The 22,398-nt window shown below is 45.9% G+C and overlaps 1 protein-coding gene across 1 annotated transcript; it reads left to right on the forward strand.

The window, feature by feature from the left end:
* The first annotated feature begins 644 nt into the window (after nt 1-644).
* LOC127571294 (monoglyceride lipase-like) lies at nt 645-21,076 on the forward strand. The gene is made up of 4 exons (XM_052017563.1): nt 645-698; nt 3,468-3,578; nt 17,543-17,632; nt 20,828-21,076. Exons 1-4 carry the CDS (start codon nt 645-647, stop codon nt 21,074-21,076), a joined length of 504 nt encoding a protein of 167 aa, XP_051873523.1.
* Nucleotides 21,077-22,398: the final 1,322 nt, after the last annotated feature.

A 22,398-nucleotide genomic window follows, 5' to 3' on the forward strand; every position in this document is an offset into this window, starting at 1 on the left:
TAATGAGGCACAGTATGGTTGCTGTGGTCTCCCTTATGGTCTCAATCTTTCTGCTCTTTTAACCAAGGCTTCAACACAGCTTCTACCCCATTGTTATAAAACTATTGAATGATCCCTTAGTACGATAAAATGGACTGTTGACCTCACAATCTACCTCGTTATGGCCTTGCATCTTATAGTCTGCCTGCACTGCACTTTCTCTGTAACTGTAACACTGTATTCTGCATTCCGTTATTGTTTTCCCTTGTACTACCTCAATGTACTGATGTGATGAAATGATCTGTATGAACAACATGCAAAACAAAGCTTCTCACTGTACGTCGGTGCATGTGACAACAATAAACCAATTTACCATGGTGGTTGGGAGTCGGGGGTGAGCATTGGTAGTAGGGGGGTCGTTAATTAGTGATCAGTAGAAACAAATCCAGCTTCACTCGGCTTGTGTTCAAACCTACCCAGCTGAGGAGGAAGCTGAGCACTCTCCTGGTCTGTGAGCCTTCAAGGGAACTCTCCTCCCACTTCTTTCTTGCCTCTAAGCCACTTCTTTTCATCCTTGCACAGTTGGCCACGGGCAAAGTGAAGGCAAACGACTAAGTGTGCCTAACTTCAGAACATATGTCCGTGACTGCCTGCAACACATCGACATGGTCAAGCAACGCTACCCAAGGCTGCCTCTATTTCTGTTGGCTCAAGGCCTTGTAAGTGACCCACCAGAACAAAACATGAAAGAATTTGCTGTTTAGAATTGCTCATATACTGTAAAAACTGGTGTATAAGTTTACCTCCTGAGTATCTTCACATGGGCTATACAGAGGCAGATGACTTGTAAATGGGTGAGCCTTCTACACCCATGTATTTAATCTAATTAGGCTTGGTTATTTTCAAGCCACCACTTCATGTTTGTTCTTATCTTACTAAACAATGAAATTATGTGTCACAATGCAGAAATGCTTCAAGATTTGAACTGATTTCTTTTTTTCATTATTACCTCATGCTTGTACAAGAAAAGTTACATATATGTTAAACCAAGAAAGGTGATTTCCTAAAATTGAAGTCCTCAAAGGGTGTGGTGGGGGAGGGAGAGAGTGACTTATACACCAGTGCAGCTCATACATAGGACCTTATGGTAATTTCAGATTCTTTATCCCCCCCCCCCCCCCCACCTCTGCCACCACCCCCCCCAACCCTGTACAGTTTACTCTAAGTTGATTTTATTTATTCATTTTTAGGATCTGGTAAGGCAGCCAATCCCTAATTGCCCATGAGAGGGGTGGTGGTGGTGAGCTGCCTTCTTGATCCTTCCCAGTCCCTACGGTGAAGGTGCACAGGTTTAAGATGAGAGGGGAAAGATTGAAAAGCAACTTGAGGGGCAACTTTGTCACAGAGAGGGCGGTGGGTATGTGGGACGAGCTGCTAGATGAAGTGGCAGAGGCGGGTACAATTACGACATTTACAGGACATTTGGACAGGTACATTGATAAGAAAGGCATAAAGGGGTATGGATCAAATGTAGGCAAATGGCACTAGCTCAGGGAGGCACGTTGGTTGGCATGGACGAGCTGGGCTTGTATTCCATGCTGTATGGTTGTACAATGCTGAAAGACAGCTCTTAGTCAAATCGTCAAGTTTATTGTCATGCGCACAAGTACGGTGAGGTACAGGTACAATGAAAAACTTGCTTGCAGCAGCATTACAGGCACATAGGTACAGACAACACACAGAATTATACATAAATGTACAAGAAATGAAGAGAGAGAGAGAAAAAAGACTGTGCAAAAACAAGACCTTAGTGCAAAAAAAGATAACTATCAGAGACAAGTCCGTGGCAGTGCCAGAGGCGGTCCGTAGTGTTCTGTTGCTGAGGGAGGGTTAGGGTTGTGCAGGTCGGTTCAAGAACCTGATGGTTGTAGGAAAGTAACTGTTCCTGAACCTGGTGGTGTGGGACCTGTCAGGCTTCTGTACCTCCTGCCTGACGGCAGCAGCGGGAAGAGGGCATGACCCGGATGGTGGGGACCCTTGACGATAGATGCCATCTTCTTGAGGCAGCACCTCCTGCAGATGCTGTCAGTGGTGGGGAGGGCTGTGTCCACTACCCTCTGCAGCGTCTTGCATTCCTGTGCGTTGGAATTGCCATACCAACCCAATCCAATCCCTCTTCTTGTGACTGGGTGGCAAATCTGGTCTGATTATTATTTAGTTGTTCATTAGGAGGATGTGAATATGTGGATGTATTGCTGGTCCTAATTGACCCTGAAGTAGGAGGCTGCCAAGAGTTAATTATATCTGTGAATTAGGGATCTCATGAGTAAGGACAGCAGGGTTCCTCTGCCCCAGGGCATTCGTGAACCAGGTGGGTTTTCCAAGCCCAGCAGTTTCATGGTTACAGTGATTCCAGCATCTGCAGTCTCTTGCATGTCCCACATTTATTGGGTTTAGCAACTCATTCCAGATTTACTAAATCACTTGGCTTTAAATTCCCCAGCTGCCATTTTGGGATTCAACCAGGCAAAAACTCAACCACATTCTCACACTGGCCTTCACCTGAATTGCTATGTGGTGTGTTAAAGGCATTAAGGAGGGAGGATAATTGGATGAGTTTTGAACTAGGTGGCAAGCTTCCTACACTCCCGCTAACAGGATCTTTACCTGGCAATGAGCCAATTTTTTTCCAAGGCTGTACAGAGCAGGAATCAAGGCTGGACCTTCCAGATATGTGCCCTCTGAGCTCTAGTATGACAGGCTCTATCTCATTAATAAACATCACTAATAGCCTGTCCTGGTCCAACCACGTAGACACCACAGCCAAGAAAGCTCACCAGTGTCTCTACTTCCTCAGGAGGCTAAAGAAATTTGGCATGTCCCCTTTGACCCTCACCAATTTTTATTGATGCACCATAGAAAGCATCCTATCCGGATGCATCACGGCTTGGTACAGCAACTGCTCTGCCTGTGACCGCAAGAAACTGCAGAGAGTTGTGGACACAGCTCAGCACATCATGGAAACCAGCCTCCCCTCCATGGACTCTGTCTACACTTCTCGCTGCCTCGGTAAAGCAGCCAACATAATCAAAGACCCCACCCACCCCCAGACATTGTCTCTTCTCCCTTCTCCCATTGGGCATAAGATACAAAAGCCTGAAAGCACGTACCACCAGCCTCTATCCCGCTGCTATACGACTATTGAACGGTTCCCTAGTACAATAAGATGGACTCTTGACCTCAAAATCTACCTCGTTATGGCCTTTGCACCTTATTGTCTACCTGCACTGCACTTTCTCTGTAACTGTCACACTTTATTCTGCATTCTGTTATTGTTTTCCTCTGTACTACCTCAATGCACTGATGTACTGAAATGATCTGTATGGATGGCATGCAAAACAAAGTTTTTCACTGTTCCTCAGTATATATGACAATAATAAACCAATTTACCAATTTAACTTTGTTAATATAGTTCTGTCTCATTTCAGGGAGGATTGGTTGCAACATACGTGGGGAAAGAACGACAACATGAGATTGCTGGGGTGATCTTTATGGCACCTTTGGTATTAGTAAATCCCGAATCAGCAACCCCATTGAAGGTAAAATGCCTCCCAACTCTACAACCTACCCAGGCACCTGGTTAAAAGCATTCACTCCCACCTCAAGGTTTTCACCAGCTGCTCCTCAAGGATGTGTTATCGGCACGATGATAATGACTGGTTCAGTAAGGATAGGCAAGGGCGACTGTTCTCATTACTGGTGGTTCAAAGACCAGGGCACAAGGATCTAAAGTTTTGGGCAGAAGCAACATAAGGGGTGAGGGGAAAATCCCCACAATCAGAGAGCAGTGATGATCTGGAAACATCACCATGGAAACAGTCAATCCAGAATCCTGTAAGAGAACCAGGAAGACGACTGAGGGAAAATTATTTGGGTTGTTGAGGAAGAGAGAGGGAATGAGACCAAAATGATTACTCTGTGAGAAACCATCAGGAACTTGAGGGGTCAAATGGCCTCTTTGTGGGCCTTAACAATTCTATGATTTGATTTATCAGTGCGATTGAATTCCATCAATATGATGTAGCAGCACAGGGGTCAACACAATGTAGGAGCCGATAGATGGGGGATGTTTCCTTTTTGTGTCATCACAAGATCCTCGAAGAAAGTTTGATGGATCCTAGGGCAGTGACCATGGAGCAGTGGTGGTCTCTGAACGGGACGGGGAACCGTTGTGAAGGATCTGACTAAGAATTAAAAGAGGCTTTATGATGGCAGCGACGTCCCACTTAATGACCACTGTAGCAGTGGGCCTTGACCTCAGGAATCGATCAATGATTGGAAACAGGATGGGAGGGCATCAGAGAAATCTGCCGGGGTCGCAGGGCTGCTGCTGGAGGTGAGTGTTCCGGGAAGGGGAAAAGGCAGTCTGTGTTTGTCCTTGTCGCCTTGCTCTGATCCACTAGTGAGCCGCCAGGTCTGGGGAACTTCTACTCATATGCTGCTGATACCCGAACTGCAAGATGAGATAAAAACAGTAGCTGGAGTTGGCAGTTTGCATTGTGTAGCATGTGTTTTACTAAATGTTCAATTCCTTGATAATATTGGGCTGAAGTTACAAGGATCCGTGCTTTTCTGATAGATTTGGGTCAGGAAATTCATTCATTACTATGTGAGGTATCAGTGGCTATTTTAGTTATGAGTCCTTCCATGAAAGGTTTCAGTAGTGTCCAGGGCCAAAGTGTGGGGATCCAGTGAATGAGTCTTACACACTCAGTGAGTAAGAATCACTTTTTTGAGGACGTGACAAAGATGATTGATGAGGGTAGGGCAGTGAATGTTGTCTACATGGACTTTAGTAAAGCATTTGACAAGGTCCCTCATACTGGGCTGATCCAAAAGATTAACTCACATGGGATCTATGGTGCGTTGATAAGTTGGATACACCATTGGCTTGGCCATAGTGGTGCAAGGTAGTGATGGAGAGGCACTTCTCTGACTGGAGGTCTGTGACCAGTGGTGTTCTGCAAGGATCACACACACACACACATATATATATAACATATGAGGCGGCATGGTAGTGCAGTGGTTAACGTAACGCTATTACAGCGCCAGTGACTCGGGTTCAATTCTGGCCGCTGTCTGTAAGGAGTTTGTACGTTCTCCCCGTGTCTGCATGGGTTTCCTCCAGGTGCTCCGGTTTCCTCCCACATTCCAAAGACGTACGGGTTAGGAAGTTGTGGGCATGCTATGTTGGTGCCGGAAGCGTGGCGACACTTACGGGCTGCCCCCAGAACATTCTCAGTAACGCAAAAAGACGCATTTCACTATGTGTTTCAATGTACATGTGACTGATAAATCTTATCTTATCTTATCTTATAAACAATGGAGATAAAAATGTAGGTGGCTTGATTAGTAACAAAGATTGGCAGGGCTGTGGATAGTGAAGAAGGTTGTCAAAGGGTACAGCAGAATATTGAGCAGTTGGAGGTTTGGGCAGATAAAGTTTAATACAGACAAGTATGAGGTGTTGGATTTCGAGAGCTCAAATGCAAGAGGAAAGTACACAGTAAATGGCAGGACCCTTAGGAGCATTGATGTGCAGAGGGATGTTGGGCTGCAAGTCCATAGCTCCCTGAAAGTGGCAACACAAGTGGAATAGGTGGTAAAGAAGGCATATGGCATGTTTGCCTTCATTTGTTGGGACATTGAGTATAAAAGTCGGGAAGTCATGTTGCAGCTGTATAAAACTTTGGTTAGCCACTTTGGAGTACTGTGTGCAGTTCTGGTTGCCAGATTACAGGAAGGATGTGGAGGCTCTGGAGAGAGTGCAGAAGAGGTTCACCAGAACATTGCCTGAATTACAGTATATTAGTTACAAGGAGAGGTTGGACAAACTTGGGTTGTTTTCTCTGGAGCGTTGGAGGCTGAGGGGAGACCTGATAGAAGTTTATATGATTATGAGAGACACAGATAGAGTAGACAGCTGATATCTTTCTCCCAGGATCGAAAATGTCTGATAGTAGAGAGCATGCATTTAAGTTAAGTGGGGGAAAGTTCAAAGGAGATGTACAGGGAAAGGTTTTTACACAGAGAGTGCTGTGTGCCTGGAATGTGCTGCCAGGGGTGGTGGTGGAGGCAGATACGACAGAGGCGTTTAAGAGGCTCTTAGGTAGGTACAGAGTGTGCAGAGAATGGAAACGGACATCCTGTGGGCAGAAAGGATCAGTTTAGTTAGGCATTTAATGACTAGTTTAATTAGCTTAGCACAACATTGTGGGCCAAAGGGCCTGTTCCTGTGCTGTACTGTTCTATGTTTAACACCAGGAATGCATCAAGTTTTTTCTTGAACCCAATTTCACAGTTTCAAAAACAAAAAGGAAAACATATACTTACACAGAGCACTGTTTCTCACAAAAGCACTGGTAAGCTCTTCTCGTACTGTGGTGAATATCATGAGTTGATGTAAATTAAAAAATATATTGTGACTTCCCTTATTCCTGTGGCTCCCTTCCCCCGCCTTGATGACCTGCCCATCTCCCCTCCTCCCCTCCCCCATCCTTTATTCCACGGTCCACTGCCCTCTCCTACCGGACTCCTCCTTCTTCGGCCCTTGGCCTCTTCTACCCATCACCTCTCAGCTTATTACATCTTCCCCCCCACCCCCACCCCCTGCCTTCCCCCTATCACCTGAACTCACCAGTCACCTGCCAGCCTGTGCTCCTCCCCCTCCCCCCACCTTCTTATTCTGGTTTCCAGTCCTGATGAAGGGTCTCGGCCCGAAACATCGACTGTTTATTTCCCTCCATGGATGCTGCCTGACCTGCTGGGTTCCTCCAGCACTTTTTGTGTTTTGCTCCAGTTTCTGCAGAATCTCTTGTGTCTCTATATTGTGACTTTTGCTGGCAGGGATGGGGTTTACCATCCCAGCTGCAAAGAAGGTGAAATGCGTGGTCCCCTGAGCCTTCTCCACCCTTCAGTAAGGTCACAGCTGTTGCTTGTGTCTTGGTTCCACTCTCGCAACCATTTCCCTCTGACCGCCTTCATGAACAAAATCTATCCACCACTGCCATGAATATACTCAGTGACTGAGCCTTCACTGGCCTCTGAGGTAGAGGTTTCCAAAGATATGCAAACCCTCTGCAGTAAGAAATCTGTCCTCCGATCAGTCCTGTTAGAGAATGCCCCCCCAGAGGGACCTTGGAGTACCAGTGCATGCTCAACTGAAAGTGGAGTCACAGGTGAAGAAGGCTTCTGGCACGCTGGCCTCCATCAGTCAGGGCGTTGAGTATAAAAGTTGGGTGGTCATGGTGCCATTGTACAGGATGCTGGTGAGGCTGCACTTGGAGTATTGTGTTCAGTTTTGGTCGCCCTGCTGCAGGAAAGATGTTATTAAACTGGAAGGACTCTATTACCTCAGAGGCCAGTGAAGGCTCAGTCACCAAGTATATTCATGGCAGTGATGGATAGATTTTGTTCATGAAGGTAGTCAGAGGGAAATGGTTAAGAGAGTGCAGAAAAGATTTACAAGGCTGTTGCCAAGACTTTGAGGGACTGTTATAGGGAGAGGTTTCCTCTTTTCTTTTTTCTCTGGAGCGGTGGAGGCTGAGGGGTGATCTGTTGGAAGTGTATAAAATGATGAGGAGCATAGATAGGGTGGACAAGCAATATCTTTTTTCCCATTATTGAGCGATCCAATACCAGAGGGCATGCATTTAAGCTGAGAGGGGGTAGGTTCAGAAGAGATGTGAGGGGTAAGTTTTTTTACTGAGAGAGTGGTGAATGCCTGGAATGCATTGCCTGATAGGGTGGTGGAGGCAAACTCACTGGAGGCTTTTAAGAGGGGCTTGGATGGGCACATGAATGAGAGGAAAATGGAAGGATCTGGGCATTCTGTAGGTAGGAGGGAATAGCTATGTCAGCACAACATTGTGGGCCGAAGGGCCTGTTCTGTGCTGTATTGTTCTATGCTCTATGTTTAAGGTTGGGCAGACTAGGACTTTAATTTCTTGGAGCTCAGGAGGCTGAGAGGTGATGTTACAGAGGTGTATAAAATCATGAGGGGTATAGATAGGGTGAATGCACTGTCTTTTTCCTGGTTGGGGAATTGAGACGAGAGGGCATAGGATTAAGGTGAGAGGGGAGAGATTAGATAGGAACTTGAGGGGCAATTTTTTTTACACAGCGGGTGGTATCTTGGTGGAATGGGCTGCCAGAGGAAGTGGTTGAGGCAGGTACAATAACAACTTTTAAAAGACAGTTGGACAGGGACATGGATTGGAAAGGTTTAGAAGGTTATGGGCCAAATGCTGGCAAATGGGACTCACTTGGATGGGGCATCTTGGTCGGCATGGACCAGTTGGGCCTAAGGGCCTGCTCTGTGCCGTACAACTCTATAACTATGATCATTAGGAATCCTGGGCTGCGGGTTATCAGGTCCAGGCAATTTTTTGTCTTTGATTTCTCCCATAATTTCTCTTTAGTGATATTAATTATTTTAAACTTGTCACAGCCATTAGAATATTTTTTCACATTTTTGTGCCCTCTACACTGAAGTCAGATGCAAAATATTTGTTTATTGCACCAGATATTTTAATATTCATCATAATAATTTCTCCTGCTGTTTTCTCTACATTAATTTATTTTCTTTCTTCCCTTTTGCCTCGTTATAAGACTCCTACAATCTTTCATTTGGATGGCAGCATTGCAGTCAAGTTACTGATTAACATCTAGAAACTCGAACCATTAACCCAGTGGTGTAAGCTTAAAGCGTCCAGGGTTTTTTTTGAACTTTGAGTAATTAAATAACCTTAGGATTTAAAGATGGTATCAGCAACAGTAACTATGAAACCACTGGATTGTTGTAAAAGTCCAATTAGCTCCCATTTCCTTCAGGGAATGAAATCTGTCATCTAGGTGACTCCAGACTCTTATTCTGGTTGTCTCTTGACTGATGCAGTTTGGGGTAAATAAGAATGCTAACAATATTCCAAATGCCGTCAGCCCAATGCCTTATAAAGCCTCAGCAGTACATCCTTGCTTTTATGTTCTAGTCCTCTTGAAATGAAGGCTTGGAGGGCAACTTCCAGGTGGCAGTGCTTGCTGCCCTTGTCCTGCTAGCTGGTAGAGCTGGTGGGTTTGGAAGGTGCTGCAGAAGGTGTCTTGGTGAGTTGCTGCAGTGCCTACTGTAGATTGTACACACTGCTGCTACTGTGTGTCAGTGGTGGAGTGAATGGTTGTCAAGTCATGTTGAGTTTATTGTCATGTGCACAAGTACGGTGAGGTACAGGTACAATGAAAAACTTGCAGCAGCAGCATGACAGGCACGTAGGTACAGAGTTTACTCAGAAATTACACAAGGCAGTGAAGAGAGAGAGAGTAAAAGAGTGCGCAAAAACAAGACTTTAGTGCAAAAAAGACATAATCAGAGACAAGTCCCCCATAGTGCAAGAGGAGGTCCATAGGTTTCCGTTGCTGAGGTGGGGTTCGGGTTGTGCAGGTCGGATCAAGAACCTGATGGTTGTAGGAAAGTAGCTGTTCCTGAACCTGGTGGTGAGGGACTTCAGGCTTCTGTACCTCCTGCCCGATGGTAGCAGCGAGAAGATGGCATGGCCCGGATGGTGGGGGTCCTTGATGATAGATGCCGCCTTCTTGTGGCAGCGTATCCCGTAGATGTTTTCAGTGGTGGGGATGGGCTGCTTATCAAGCAGGCCGTTATGTTCTCCATGGTGTCGAGCTTCTTGAGTGTTGTTGAAGCTGCACTCTCCCAGGCCAGTGTCCCATCCCACTCCTGACTTGAGCCTTGTAGATGTTGGACAGGCTTTTGGGGAGTTAGGAGGTGAATTACTTGCTGCAGGATTCCTAGCCTCTGACCTGCTCTAGTAGCCACATTGTGTATATGGCTACTCCAGGTTAGTTTCTGGTCAGTGGTAACCCCCCAGGATATTGATAGTGGGGGATTCAGTGATGGAAACGCCATTGAATGTCAGGAGGTGGTAGCTGGATTTTCTCTTGGATATCATCATTGCCTGGCACTTGTGTGGCCAAATGTTACTGGCCACCTATCAGCTAAGGCCTGGATATTGTCCTCGTCTTGCCGCATTTGGTCGTGGACTGATTCATTATCTGAGGAGTTGCAAATGGTTCTGAACACTGTGCAATCATCAGCGAACGTCCCTACTTCTGACCTCACGACTGAAGGAAGGTCATTGATGATTGGCCCACAGTAGAATGCACGTCAGCTGAGAACTTTGAAATATTTCTTTAAATGTTTGCCATTGTTTACCTGCTGACCCAATTATATTAATCTAATTTCCCAATCTACTCCAACTGAGCACATCACAAACTTATGTAATCGGCTTTTATTTTTGTTCAAGCCATTTCTGAATGTACTGCATCTATTTCGACATGCAAAACAAATGTTATCTTTTGGTTGTTTTTCCCTTGAGGATCCTTGCCGTCAGATTCCTAATCAACCTTATCTGATTCCATCAACTTATCCCTAGAATGACCCGTCCCTCAATGGTGCCGTGCTGAGGTGCCGTGAGGAGCCATCCTGAATGCATCCTATGAAGTGATCCTCTGACGACTTCTGCCGACTTGACTTACTCTGTCGAAATGAAGATTAACGTGCCCTGGGTTTATTAGTTTGTGTTTGCTACAAGCTTTTCTTGATTAATCCATTTGCCAATTGTGCTGTTGGAACTCCTGTGAGCCTCCCCAACTAGTCAGTGTCCCTTGATATCTCTTATCTCTACCTGTACTGATTTTTACAGATGTTTATATTTTCTAATGACAGCGAAGAAGGCCATTCGGCCCATCGAATCCATGCCAGCTCTCCGAGCAATTCCATCAGTCCCATTGCTCCACAAGTTTCCCAGTAACCCATTCTCTTTCACATTCCCATCATTTCCTACCAATTCTGTACCACCCTCCAGCAGGCATTGTCATATAGCATAGAAACAGACCCTTCGGCCCAACACGTCTGTGCCGACCATAATGCCAAATTAAACTAATCCCATCTGCCCACCCATGGTCCATATCCCTCCATTCCCTGTCTGTTCACTCGCCTGTCTAAATTCCTCTTAAACACAACTCTCGTATTTGCTTCCACCACCCCTGGCAGCCTGTTCCAGGCACCCACCACCCTCTGCGTAAAAAAAACTTGTCTTGCAGATCTCCTTTAAACTTTCCCCCTCTCACCTTCAACCTATGCCCTCTAATATTTGACAATTCTACCCTGGGAAAAAGATTCTGACTGTCTACCCTATGACTATGCCCCTCATCGTTTTATAAATTTCTATCAGGTCTCCCCTCAGCCTCCGATGCTCCAGAGAAAACAATCTTTTAAATCCAAGTCAAAACAATCTAATCCAATTCCTACCAATTATCATAACACCCACCTTCAGATGTAGTCATACAACATAAAAACTTCAACTCTCTGTCTACATTTTCCACCAAACACCCATTTACATTAATCCTACTTAAATCTCCCTACATTTCCTTTAACTCCCCCTAGAATGTACCACCCTCCTACACACTCATGGCATCTTACAGCAGACAATTAACCTACAAACCTGCGCATCTTTGGGATGTGGGAGGAAACTGGAGACCCAGAGGAAACCGGTCACAGAGAGAGTGCGCAAACTCATAGAACATAGAACTTGGTTAATGGCAGGACTCTTCACAGTGTGGAGGAACAGAGGGATCTTGGGGTCCAGGTCCAGAGATCCCTCAAGGTTGCCGCGTAGGTCGATAAAGTTGTTCAGAAGGCGTATGGTGTATCTGCCTTCATTAATCGGGGTATTGAGTTCAAGAGCCGCGAGGTGGTGTTGCAGCTCTGTAGAACTCTGTTTAGACCACACTTGGAGTATTGTGTTCAGTTCTGTTCGCCTCATTATAGGAAGGATGCAGAAGCTTTAGAGAGGGTGCAGAGGAGATTTACGAGGATGCTGCCTGGATTGGAGAGCATGTCTTATGAGGATAGGTTGAGTGAGCTTGGGCTTTTCTCTTTGGAGAGAAGGAGGATGAGAGGTGACTTGATAGAGGTGTACAAGATGATAAGAGGCATAGATCGAGTGGACAGCCAGAGACTTTTTCCCAGGGTGACAATGGCTAACATGAGGGGACATCATTTTAAGGTGATTGGAGGAAGGTTTAAGGGCGATGTCAGGGGTAAGTTTTTTACACAGAGAGTGGTGGGTGCGTGGAACGCACTGCCGGCAGAGGTTGTGGGGGCAGATACATTAGGGACATTTAAGAGACTCTTAGATAGACACATGAATGATAGAAAAATAGGGGACTACGTAGGAGGGAAGGGTTAGATAGATCTTAGAGCAGGATAAAATGTCGGCACAACATTATGGGCTGAAGGGCCTGTACTGTGCTATAGTGTTCTATGTTCTATGTTCTAACAGTACAGCACAGGAACAGGCCCTTCAGCCCACAATGTTGTGTCAATCCAAATTTTTTAAGACTATTGAACAGTTCCCTTATACAATGAGATGAACTCCTGACCTCACAATCTGCCTTGTTTGACCTTGCACCTTATTGTCTACCTGCACTGCACTTCCCTGTAGCTGTGACACTTTGTATTCTGTTATTGTTTTTACCCTGTGCTACTTCAATTCACTTTGTAATGAATTGATCTGTACAAACTATGCAAGTTTTTCACTGTACCTCGGTACAGTTGACAATAGTAGACCAATACCAATATATTAGTAATAAAATGCCCAACTAAACTAATCCCTTCTGCCTAAACAATGTCCATATCCTACCATTTCCCTCACATTCATGTGCCTATCCAAGAGCTTCTTGAATGCCCCTATCGTATCTGCCTCTACCATCACCACAGGCAGCATGTTCCAGGCACCCACCGCTCTCTGTGTAAAAAACTTGCCCCACACATCTCCTTTGAACTTACCCCATCACCTTAAGTGGATGCCCTCTGGTATTAGACATTTCAACCCTGGGGAAAAGATACTGGCTATCTACTCTATCAAAGCCTCTCATAATCTTATAAACCTCTATCAGATCTCCCCTCAGACTCTGCCGCTCCAGATAAAACAACCCGAGTTTGTCAACTTATCCGCATAGTACATGCCCTCTAATCCTGGCAGTATTTTGGTAAACCTCTTCTGCACCCTCTCCAAAGCCTCGACATTCTTCCTGTAATGGGGCGACCAGAACTGAATGCAATACTCCAGATGCGGCCTAACTAAAGTTCTACAAAGCTGCAGCATTATTTCCTGACTCTTGAACTCAGTGCCTCGACTAATGAAGGCAAGCATGTCATACGCCTTCTTCACCACCCTATCAACCTGTGCAGCCACTTTCAAGGAGCTATGGACTTGGACCCCAAGATCCCTCTGCTCATCAACACTGTTAAGGGTCCTGCCACTAACTGTGTTCTGTCCCTTTACATTTGATCTCCAAGGTGCAACACTTCACATTTGGCCGGGTTGAACTCCATCTGCCATTTCTCCGCCCGTATCTGCAACAGATCTATATCGCGCTGTATCCTTTGCCTGTCTTCTACACTATCCACAACACCAGCAATCTTCATGCTATCTGCAAACTGACTAACCCACCCGTGTACATTTTCATCCAGGTCATTTACATACATCACAAACAGCAGAGGTCCCAGTACAGATCCCTGAGGAAAGCCACTAGTCACAGACCTCCAGCTAGAATAAGTCCCATCGAGCATTACCCTCTGTCTCCACACAGACCGTCCGAAAGTCAGGAAGCAGGTCACTGGAGCTGAGAGGTGGTAGCACCACCTTTGATAAGGACCCACATGGAATGCTTGTCCATAAGGTTAAGGCACAGGGAATCCAAGGTGAGCTGCTTATTGGATCCAAAGTTGGCTTGGTGATAGGAGGCAGAGGGTAGTGGTGTATGGATGTTTCTTTGATTGGAAGTCTGTGACCAGTGGTGTACCATAGAGGTCGTTGCTGGGACCTTTGCTGTTTGTTATATATATTAACGACTTGGATATGAATGTAGGAGGAGTGATTAGTAAGTCTGCCGATGGCACAAACGTTAATGGTGTTGTGGATAATGAGGAAGGTTGTCGAAGGCTATCGCAGGATATAAAATAAGATAAGGTAAGATATCTTTATTAGTCACGTGTACATCGAAACACACAGTGAAATGCATCTTTTGCGTAGAGTGTTCTGGAGGCAGCCCGCAGGTATCGCCACGCTTCCGGCGCCAACATAGCATGCCCACAACTTCCTAACCCGTACGTTTTTGGAATGTGGGAGGAAAGCAGAGCACCCGGAAGAAACCCACGCAGACACAGGAAGAACGTACAAACTCCTTACAGGCAGCGGCGGGAATCGAACCCGGGTCGCTGGCGCTGTAATAGCATCACGCTAACCACTACACTAACGTGCCTGCCCACTACTGTAATGTACAGATCAGATGGGAAGTTTGGCAGATGGAATTTCATCCTGACAAGTGATGCATTTTGGAAAGTCAAACAGGGGTTGGGCATATGCAGTAAATGTTAGGTCAGTAAGGAAAGTTGATGAACAGAGGGACCTTGAGGTTTAAGTCTATAGTTCCCTGCAAGTGGCAACATAGGTGGATAGGGTGGTGAAGAAGGCGTACAGCGTGCTTGCCTGCAGAGATCAGGGCATAGAATATAAGAGTTGGGATGTTATGTTGCAACTTTACAAAACACTGGCTTGGTACTGTGTGCAGTTCTGGTCACCACACTACAGGAAGGACGTGATTGCACTGGAGAGAGTGCAGAGGAGATTCACCAGGACGTTGCCTGGACTGGAGGTCTTTAGTTATGGGGAGAGATTGGACAGGCTGGGCTTGTTTTTCCTGGAGCGAAGGAAACTGAGAGGTGACAAGTTAGAACTGTATAGGATTATGAGAGGCATAGATAGGGTAGGTGTCAAAATCTTTTTCCCACAGTAGTTGGGAAAGTTGAGAGGAAGGAACTTGGTTTAAGTTGAGAGGAAGGAACTTTAAAGGGGATCTAAGTTTTTTACGCCAAGAGTGGTTGATATCTGGAACGCGCTGCCACAGGAGGCGGGGGAATCAGGTACAATCACTACATTTGAGGCATTCAGACAGACACTTAAATAGGCAAGGCATAGAAGGATACAGTCCTAATGCAGTCAATTGGGATTAGAGTAGATGGCAAAAAGGTCAGCATAGACATGGTGGGCCAAAGGGCCTGTTTCTGTGCTGTACAACTCTATGACTCTACCTGCCGCCATACTGTGACCCCAACCTCCTCACCACACACTATCCTTGCCTGTTTCTTGGGCCAATATCATTCCTCATACCTGCCCTGACATCACCTTATATTACCAGGGCTATTCCCTCTCCTTTCCCACCTTATCCTCATCAAACACCAGGCATCCTCGAAGATTTAATTCCCAGCCTTCCCCATCATGTAATCCTGGTTCTGACAGCCATTACATCAAAGCCATTTGTTCTGTTATAAATACATGGTTCATCTTTTGATTTTAGTTTTTCCCTTAAATTGACTTTGTTTTTTGATACATCATCACCCTTAAACTTCTGATCTTTTCTATTAATCTGTTTATCATTCCCTTCAATTCTATAACCTTTCCTACAATTGTATTAGTTTTCAACCATAGTTATGTAGTTTCCTAGTCCCTAGTGCAATTTACCTGCAGCCTGACCCAATGGAATCTTCTCCCTTCCTTCCAGTGGCGCATGTATGAAAGCCCCTTTCTCAGACCCCACAAAAGATTTTTCTCTCTGATCTCTTCAAATCTATGTGCCTTTGTGCATCTTTACAGGAAGGATTTGGAGACTTTGGAGAAGGTGCAGAAGAGATTTACCACAATGCTGTCCGGTTTAGAGGGCATGAGCTAAAAGCAGAGGTTGGACAAACTTGGGTTGTTTTCTCTGGAGCGTCGGAGGCTGAGGGGAGACCTGATGGAAGTTCATAAAATTACAAGAGACATAGACAGAGTAAACAGTCAGAATCTTTTTTCCCAGGGTTGAAACGTCAAGTACTAGAGGATATGTATTTAAGCTAGAGGGGGAAAGGTAAAGCAGATCTGCAGGACAAGTTTCTTTACACAGAGGGTGGTGGGTGCCTGGAACGGGCTGCCAGGGGTGGTGGTGGAGGCAGATACAATAGTGGTGTTTAAGAGGCTGTTAGATAGACACATGAATATTGGTATTGGTATTGGTATTGGTTTATTATTGTCACTTGTACTGAGGTACAGTGAAAAATTTGTCTTGCATACCGATCATACAGGTCAATTCATTACACAGTGCAGTTACATTGAGTTAGTACGGAGTGCATTGAGGTAGTACAGGTAAAAACAATAACAGTACAGAGCAAAATGTCACAGCTACAGGGAAAGTGCAGTGCAGGTGGACAATAAGGTGCAAGGTCACAACAAGGTAGATTGTGAGGTCAGAGTCCATCTCATCGTATAAGGGAACCGTTGAATAGTCATCACAGTGGGATAGAAGCTGTCCTTGAGCCTGGCGGTACGTGCCCTCAGGCTCCTGTATCTTCTGCCTGATGGGAGAGGAGAGAAGAGAGAATGACCCGGGTGGGTGGGGTCTTTGATTATGCTGGCTGCTTCACCAGGGCAGCGAGAGGTATAGACAGAGTCCATGGAGGGGAGGCTTGTGTCCATGACGCGCTGGGCTGTGTCCACAACTCTCTGCAGTTTCTTGCAGTCCTGGGGCAGATCAGTTGCCGTACCAAGCCGTGATACATCCAGATAAGATGCTTCCTATGGTGCATCGATAAAAGTTGGTGAGTGTCAAAGGGGACATACCGAATTTCTTTAGCCTCCTGCAGAGAATGGAAAGATATGGATCATGTGCAGGCAGAAGAGGTTTTGTTTAATTCAACATCATGTTTGTCACAGACATTGTGGGTGGAAGGACCTGTTCCTGTGCCGTGCTGTTCCATGTTCTCCATATTATCACAGTTCAGGTTGAGTGGTGGTTTAATATGGTGGAGTGGTTTAGGATTTTGGGATCTCCTGGCAGGATTTTCTTCCTCATGGAAATATCAGCAAGCCATTTGGGATTTTATGAAATCCAGCAGCTTCACAACATGTTACTGAGACTAGATTTATTAAAATCAAATTCAGATTTTCACATATAGGCTTCTGTTCTCCGGACTACTGGACCAGTCATTCCAACAAGTTCTCACCTACAATGAAATGAATGGATGACTATAGTATTTATGTGTCTATGGGTGGCAGTAGTTGAGGGAGGAATGTTGCACAAGGCACTAGCAAAATTGCCCAGCTCCTCTCTTAATAGGATCTGCAGAGTTTAACCAGCCAGGCTGATGGGATTTTAGTTCCCTGGAGCTTTCACTGACTCCGTCCTGCAGGGAGAGTGTCACCCAAATTGGTTGACCCTCTGAAGAAGAGGCCTGTGAGAGTTTGTGACCACATCTAAGCTCTCTGAACTGGCGCCTACATGCTCCGAGAGGTATGCTTTAACTCCTAACACCTTAATGACAATCCTTAGGTGAAATGTGGATCCAAACAAGGTCTTGGACTTACCTGGACTTGTTCTGCTTTCTCCACTCTAGTTGTGCTGTGCCAGAATGATGTATCATCTGATGCCAAATTTCTCCCTGGGATACATGGACCCACGGTGGTTGTCCAGATCACAACGAGAGGTGTGTTCTCCTATTTGGATAAAATAGATTCTAAATGAAGTTGATAAATCCTCCAGCAGTGCAACGTGATTCAAATTTCGATCGCTGAACCTACTGCATTAATTCTATTAAAGTCCACTGACTGACACCCCAGACAAATTAGTAATCAGCTATTCCCACATTGAGCCTACAACAACGGGGAACAACAGACCACAAGGTTTTTAATTGGCCTCTCCTCACCTACTAAGAGACACACACACTCACACACACACACACACACACACACACACACACACACACACAGATACTCTCTCTCTCACACACACACAGACACAGACACACACAGACATTCTCTCTCTCACACACACACACACACACACACACAGATACTCTCTCTCTCACACACACACAGACACAGACACACACAGACATTCTCTCTCTCACACACACACACACACAGATACTCTCTCTCTCTCTCTCACACACACACACACAGATTCTCTCTCTCTCACACACACACACACACACACACACACACACACACACACACACACACACACCCTGCTACAATATAGAACATAGAACATAACAACACAGTACAGGCCCTTCAGCCCACAATGCTGTGCCGACATTTTATCCAGCTCTAAGATCTATCTAACCCTTCCCTCCCACATAGCCCTCCATTCCTCTATCATTCGTCTATCTAAGAGTCTCTTAAATGTCCCTAATGTATCTGCCCCACAAGCTCTGCCGGCAGTGCGTTCCACGCACCCACCACTCTCTGTGTAAAAAACTTACCCCTGACATCCCCCTTAAACCTACCTCCAATCACCTTAAAATTATGCCCCCTCATGTTAGCCATTGTCGCCCTGGGAAAAAGTCTCTGACTGTTCACTCGACCTATGCCTCTTATCATCTTGTACACCTCTATCAAGTCACCTCTCATCCTCCTTCTCTCCAAAGAGAAAAGCCCCAGCTCACTCAATGTATCCTCATGAGATCTGCTCTCCAATCCAGGCAGCATCCTGGTAAATCTCCTCTGCACCCTCTCTAAAGCTTCCACATCCTTCGTAAAATGAGGCGACCAGAACTGAACACAAACCTCCAAGTGTGGTCTAACCAGAGTTCTATAGAGCTGTAACATTACCTCTTGAACTCAATACCCTGACTAACACACCATACGCCTTCTTAATAACCCTATCGACCAGTGTGGCAAACTTGAGGGATCTATGGACGTGGACCCCAAGATCCTCTGTTCCTCCACTGCTAAGAGTCCTGCTATTAACCTTGTATTCTGCCTATGAATTCCATCTCCCGAAGTGAATCACTTCACACTTTTCCGGGTTGAACTCCATCTGCCACTTCTCAGCCCAGGGTTCTCCTTTCAACCATTTGGTCATATATCATCGCATTTTGTGAAGGTTATTTTGTATTTAGTTTTGGTCCATCCACTTAAAAAGTAAACCCTAAATTTGTGGGAATTTCTCTGGATTGTCCTTCAATGAATCGTCATTAGTTAACCTGTCAAATCACTACATTATTTTGAACATCTCAAGTCACAAAGAAAATTGAGGCCAATTTTATCCAGCATATGTTGTTGTTTGTTAGAAGCTTCAGAGGACTTGGGGGTCCTCGTGCAGGATACCCTAAAGGTTAACCACCAGGTTGGATCGGCAGTAAGGAAAGCGAATGCTATGTTGGCATTCATTTCGAGAGGAATAGTGTATAAAAGTAAGGATGTATTGATGAGGCTCTATGCGGCACTGGTGAGGCCTCATCTGGAATACTGTGTGCAGTTTTGGGCCCCTTATCTTAAGAAGGATGTACTGATGTTGGAGAGGGTTCAGAGGAGATTTACGAGGATGATTCCCGGAATGAAAGGGCTTACATATGATTAACGTTTGTCAGCTCTTCGACTGTATTCATTGGAGTACAGAAGAATGAGAGGGGACCTCATAGAATGTTGAAAGGACTGGACAGAATAGATGTGGCGAAGTTGTTTGCCTTGGTAGGTGAGTCCAGAACAAGAGGGCACAGTCTTAGCATTAGAGGGTACCCATTTAGAACAGAGATGAGGAGAAATTTCTTTAGCCAGAGGGTCGTGGATTTATGGAATTTGTTGCCACGTACAGCTGAGGAGGCCCGATCATTGAGGGGGTTTAAGGAGGATATTGATAGGTATCTGATTAGTCAGGGTATCAAGGGATATGAGGAAAAGGCCGGGAATTGGGGCTAGATGGGAGAATAGTTTAGCTCATGGTGAAGTGACGGAGCAGACCTGATGGGCCGAATGGCCTACTTCTGCTCCTCTGTCTTGTGATCTGTGACTTTCTTGTACCCCTGAACAACAGACAGTGTAGACTGTGAAGATGATGCCCTTCACTCTTCTCACCTCCTGGCTGGCTGTCAAGTGCTAAATTGTACAAATTGTCATGATATTCACACTTATCATAGTTCTGTAGAAATATTGTCATATTGCCTGTCACATTTGTGAAACCCAGAACCCCAGGAGCACCTTTTGATTACTATTTGCACATAGTAATTGCACATAGTTTTTAATCACATGGGCTCCCAAGATCTACCAAGGATGACTCTGTTACCCCAACTTTCTACCCTCAGCCTCTAGAACATACTAATTCTTTCTGACAACGCAGAAACAGGCCATTTGGCCCATCAGGTCCATGCTACCCTACCCTTCATCCTATTCACCCTCTCCTTATTTCTCTGTACCCTATCATTCTTTTCTCTCACCTGCCCTCCAACTCTTGTTCTCATTATGCTGAGGGGGTAATTTGCATTTCATAGAGGCCAATTAACCTATGAACACGTCTTTGGGACGTGGGAGAAAACCAGAGCACCCGAGGGAAACCCACAGGGTCACAGGGAGAACATGCAAACTCCACACAGACAGCGCCCGAGGTCAGGATCGAACCCGGGTCTCTGGAGCTGTGAGGCAGCAGCACTAACTGGTCTGCCATTGTGCTATCCTATGGGCTGTCTAATACATCCGTACTTACAAAAAGTTACATACAATTGCAATAGAATTACAATATATAGCACATTTATATGCCCTCGATCCTCTGACAAGAGTTTCAGGGTAACAATAACGCTAACAATCTCTAGCCCGGTTTACTTTCAAATGATTCACATGGTTGCTGAGATCTGTTGTCCTCTGGTGAAGCCCCATTACGATATAATGTGTTTATGTTCTTGCAGGTAATAAACTACATGAATGACCCTCTCAACTACCTTGGACCTTTTAGGATGAGGTTTATTGTTCAGGTGTTGCACGCAGTGACCAAGCTTGACAAGATTTTCCCCGAGATCACCTGGCCAGTGCTCATCCTACACGGAGACTCGGATAAACTCTGTGACATCAAGGGTTCCTTCCTCATGTACGAGAAGTTGGGCAGCTCAGACAAGACATTCAAGGTGATTCATTTTTCCCAAAACAGGCATCTCTAGGTCTCCCCACCAGGAGCATAACTAACCCTTTGTACATTATGGCTACAGTGCTGTTAACTCCATCAATGATTGACATCAGTGACCCAGTGCTTTGTTGCCAATAGCAGCAACAGAGCCAATCAGCTTGACCCCTTCAGTGTCCCCACCAGCACTGGTCACGTATTCTTCCCCCCCCCCCCCCCCCACCCATCCTGCTCCCACCCTGGGAACTTTCCACTGCCCCCGCCATAGGTGCAACACATGCCCCTACACCACCTCCATCACCTCCATCCAGGGACCCAAACAGTCCTTTCAGGTGAGACAGAGATTCACCTGCACCTCCCTTAATATCACCTACTGCATTCGGTGCTCCAGGAGTGGCCTCCTCTACATCGGTGAGACCAAACGCAGACTAGGTGACCGTTTTGCAGAACGCCTGCGCTCTGTCCGTAACCGCGATCTGCATCTCCCCGTTGCCAGTCACTTCAACTCCCCCTCCCACACTATCACTGATACGTCAGTCCTCGGCCTCCTCCACTGCCAGGAGAATTCCAAGCGCAAACTGAAGGAACAGCACCTCATTTTCTGTCTCAGAACCTTGCAGCCTAACGGCATGAACATTGAATTCTCCCACTTTTAGGTAATCCCCACCCCCCTTCCCCACAAACTCACCCCCACCTTCCTCTCCTCTTCCCTTTCCTAACCCTTTTTTCCCCTCTCTCCTTCTCTTTGACCCATCTCCCGGTGGATCTGCTCTCCCCTCCTCCCCCACACCTGCCTATCACTATCTCTTACCTGCATCTACCTATCACCACCCTGTGCCCACCCCGCCTCCCCTCTTTTGTCCACCTATCACTGCTCTGCTTTTCCCTCCTATCTATCGGGCTTCCCCCTTTTCCTATCTTCAGTCCTGAAGAAGGGTCCTGACCCGAAACGTTGACCGCCTGCTTTTCTCCGCGGACGCTGCCTGACCTGCTGAGTTCCTCCAGCGTCATTGTGTTTTTCATCCAGATTCCAACATCTGCAGTCCTTTGTTCCTCTGGTCATGTATCCTTTGTGTGTAGAGTCCATTCCATCTTTTCCCCTTCACTTTGTGCCTCATTCAAGTTTCACCGCAAAAGCAGCTTAGAAGAGAGCAAGAATAATTTCTCCCCATGTGCACCTGATTTATAGAACGTAGAACAGTACAGTACAGCACAGGCCCTTCAGCCCACGATGTCTGGGCCAATGGAAGCTAATCCAATCTTCCTGCACATGGTCCATATTACTCTGTTCCCTGCCTGTTCATGTGTCTGTCTAAATGCCTTTGAAATCTTGCTATCATATCTGCCTCCACCACTACT

This window comes from Pristis pectinata, chromosome 6 (assembly GCF_009764475.1).
Source record: "Pristis pectinata isolate sPriPec2 chromosome 6, sPriPec2.1.pri, whole genome shotgun sequence".
NCBI lineage: Eukaryota > Metazoa > Chordata > Chondrichthyes > Rhinopristiformes > Pristidae > Pristis > Pristis pectinata.